Genomic DNA, 3,019 nt, shown 5'->3' with positions numbered 1-3,019 from the left:
CTCAAGGTTCCAATGATAAGATGGGTTGGTTCCATCTTTGTGAGTGACGCACACACACAAAAAAAAAAGTTGTTTATTATAAACTACAATTATTAATCGTCTCTTGGGATTGGGTATCTTCTTCTTCTTCTCTTTTTGTCTTCAACTGTTCGAAGTTCTCCTCTTTTCTTGTGTGTTCCCTGGTTCAACTTCAACAGCCACATCCATACCATATCCACAATATCTCTCTTCTCTTCTGTAGGGCTTTAAACTCTCTCTCACGCTGCGATTTTAATTTATTAATAGTAATAGTCAATTGTTCTTTGGCTTCTTGATTGAAAGCTATGATTGATCTGTACTGTGTTTCTTTCTTGAAAAAGCTTTTCCTTTTTGGAAAAGAAATCATCATCTTCTCCCTGTGAAAGTGGAAAGCTTTCTTGCATATAAAGATTAGGGTTTTAGTTATTTCCTTAATTAGAGACTTCTTGGTTTCATTTCTTGATTTTCTTGATTTTCTTGATTTTTTTTTCCATCCGTAATTGCGGCGTGAGAATACGATGTTTTAACTTCCTTTCAAGAGAATCTGGTTTCAAACTTACACGTCTCTCTCTCTCTCTCTCTCTCTCTCTTACAGGAAGTCTCGTTTTCAGACAAAACATCTGATGAGAGACTCGCTGTAATTAGAACATTTTCCATGGCGGTTTATTACCAAACTAGTGTCGGGATGCAATCTCTGTACCAAGAACCAATCTACCTCAACGAACAACAACAACAGCAAGCTTCTTCTTCCTCTGCCGAGATGGTTTTTATCCCACCAACAAGCGACGAGGCAGTGGTCACAGGTCTCAACGGAAGCAGCGTAAGCAACGATCTAAGCTTTCAGGGAGGAGGACTCTCGCTAAGCCTCGGCAACCACCAGATCCAATACCATTACCAGAACCTCTCTAACCAGTTGAGTTACCCTTCTCTGTCTGATGAGAATGACAAGAGCTTGCATCATCATCAACAACAACAACCTGAGCATGTTCCTTCCTCTGGTTACATCAATGGAGTTGGATCAGGACTCTACAACAACCACCGTTACGAGACAACAGGGGGGTTCGTGAGCAGCGTTCTAAGATCTCCTTACCTTAAACCAACACAACAACTGCTAGACGAAGTCGTTAGCGTCAGGAAGTTGGGTGGTGGTGATAGTAACAAGAAGATCAAGAACAACAACAACAGCGACTTTACTAATAACGGGTCTAGCGAAAACAACAACGAGGAGTTATCTTCTTCAGAACGTCAAGAGCTTCAGAGCAAGAAGAACAAGCTCTTAACAATGGTGAACGAGGTAGACGCAAGGTACAACCAATACCACCATCAAATGGAAGCTTTGGCTTCGTCTTTCGAGATGGTAGCTGGTCTCGGAGCAGCTAAGCCTTACACGTCGGTGGCGCTGAACAGAATCTCTCGCCATTTCCGGTGCTTGAGGGATGCGTTAAAGGAACAGGTTGGGGTGATGAGAGGGAAGCTTGGGGAGGAGGAGGATAAGGAAGAGGAAGGAGAGAGGATACCGCGTCTTAGGTATTTAGATCAGAGGTTGAGACAGCAGAGAGCTTTGCATCAACAGCTTGGTATGGTGGTTAGACCATCTTGGAGACCACAACGAGGCTTACCTGAAAACTCTGTCTCTATACTCCGCGCTTGGCTCTTTGAGCATTTCCTTCATCCGTAAGTGTTTTGATTTAAGTGCCATCCTTCCTTATTGCTTCTTAGTTCATAACCGTTTCAAGTGTTTTTTGTAGTTATCCTAAGGAGTCAGAGAAGATCATGCTTGCTAAACAGACAGGACTATCTAAAAACCAGGTTAAGGAGAGATCTCAAGTTTGTTGTTGGATGCTCAATCTTTGGTCTTGCTTTTGATTTTGAGTGGTTCTTTGGTTCTTTGACAAATGTTTTAGGTTGCGAACTGGTTTATTAATGCGAGAGTTCGGCTATGGAAACCGATGATAGAAGAGATGTATAAAGAAGAGTTTGGAGATTCATCAGAGTTACTCTCTAACTCTAATCAAGACAACAACAACAAGCAGGAAACATCTCAGCTCAAACATGAAGACTCTTCTTCTTCGCAACAACAGAGTCATGGAAACAACAACAACGTCACATATACATCTGATGCAGAGCGTGGAGATTATGACAGCTTGATGAACTATCATCAAGGGTTTGGTGCGGATGATTACAACCGCTACATTGGTGGCCTTGGAAACCAGCAGGATGGCAGATTCTCTAACCCCCATCAGTTACATGACTTTGTTGTCTGAAAACGTTTCAAGAAACTGGCAATGCCCGCCAGTGATTGGAGTAGTGATTCTTGAAGCGCAAGAAAAGATGCGCTTTTTGCCTTCTTAATAGATAGAGGGGATACACAATATATATATCTCTAGTATTTCCTGGTTAGTCTTTAGGTTTGTATATGAAACCGAGCCTTTATGTACACTTTGGTAAGGCCAAATATTATATTGTTTTGTGTATAATCTTCACGAAACAAATATTTTCAAGTGTGAGTTTGGAGATCATCTATATCAAAAAAAAAAGGTCATGCTGTTGCATTTTGTGAATCAGAAACGGCGTGTAATGGAGATTACACAACTTTAAAGACAGCTCCAAAAGACTTAACACTCTTAAAACTTACCACTAAGTTTTCGTCTGCTATTGTTCGCTATAAAAAGACCATCTCTCCCTTTGGTAACACGCCACCAGCTCAGAACTCTGAAGAAGGTGGAACCATCGACTTTGTGGCCAATTCTGGAGATGCTGGTTTCTGAGAGGCAAGAAACCCTAAATGCCCACAGGACAAGAGGTTCCTCCCTCAAATATAGTTTCTCTATCAGAGCCTAATGACATCTTATCAGCCACAGGTCGAGAAAACTCCATTGTGAGGAGCAAGCTGAGTTGCGATGAAGAGATGCAGGTCCACTACTACTACGAGGAGGAACCTTTCTGTCTTTCACATCTATCCCAGATTTAGATTTTTAACATGATTTAAACGGTATTAACT

The 3,019-nt window shown here is 41.5% G+C and overlaps 1 protein-coding gene across 2 annotated transcripts; it reads left to right on the top strand.

The window, feature by feature from the left end:
* LOC108818264 (BEL1-like homeodomain protein 3) lies at window positions 1-2,495 on the top strand. Of its 2 annotated transcripts, none has more exons than XM_056990917.1 (4): window positions 1-113; window positions 614-1,692; window positions 1,767-1,827; window positions 1,923-2,495. In XM_056990917.1, exons 2-4 carry the CDS (start codon window positions 674-676, stop codon window positions 2,280-2,282), a joined length of 1,440 nt encoding a protein of 479 aa, XP_056846897.1. In that variant the 5' UTR covers window positions 1-113; window positions 614-673; the 3' UTR covers window positions 2,283-2,495. The 2 variants fall into 2 exon arrangements, with proteins under 2 accessions (XP_056846897.1, XP_018446675.2); XM_018591173.2 differs by having other exon boundaries at window positions 103-237.
* Window positions 2,496-3,019: the final 524 nt, after the last annotated feature.

Source organism: Raphanus sativus, chromosome 7 (assembly GCF_000801105.2).
Source record: "Raphanus sativus cultivar WK10039 chromosome 7, ASM80110v3, whole genome shotgun sequence".
Lineage (NCBI taxonomy): Eukaryota > Viridiplantae > Streptophyta > Magnoliopsida > Brassicales > Brassicaceae > Raphanus > Raphanus sativus.
This window is presented reverse-complemented; position numbering and strand designations above follow the sequence as displayed.

What these genes read in the sequence shown, in the direction of transcription:
- LOC108818264 (XM_056990917.1), top strand. Translation starts at nt 674, where the DNA reads ATGGCGGTTTATTACCAAACTAGTGTCGGGATGCAATCTCTGTACCAA. An exon ending in TTTGAGCATTTCCTTCATCC is followed by an intron (nt 1,693 to 1,766) that starts GTAAGTGTTTTG and finishes TGTTTTTTGTAG; the next exon opens with TTATCCTAAGGAGTCAGAGA. An exon ending in CAGGACTATCTAAAAACCAG is followed by an intron (nt 1,828 to 1,922) that starts GTTAAGGAGAGA and finishes CAAATGTTTTAG; the next exon opens with GTTGCGAACTGGTTTATTAA.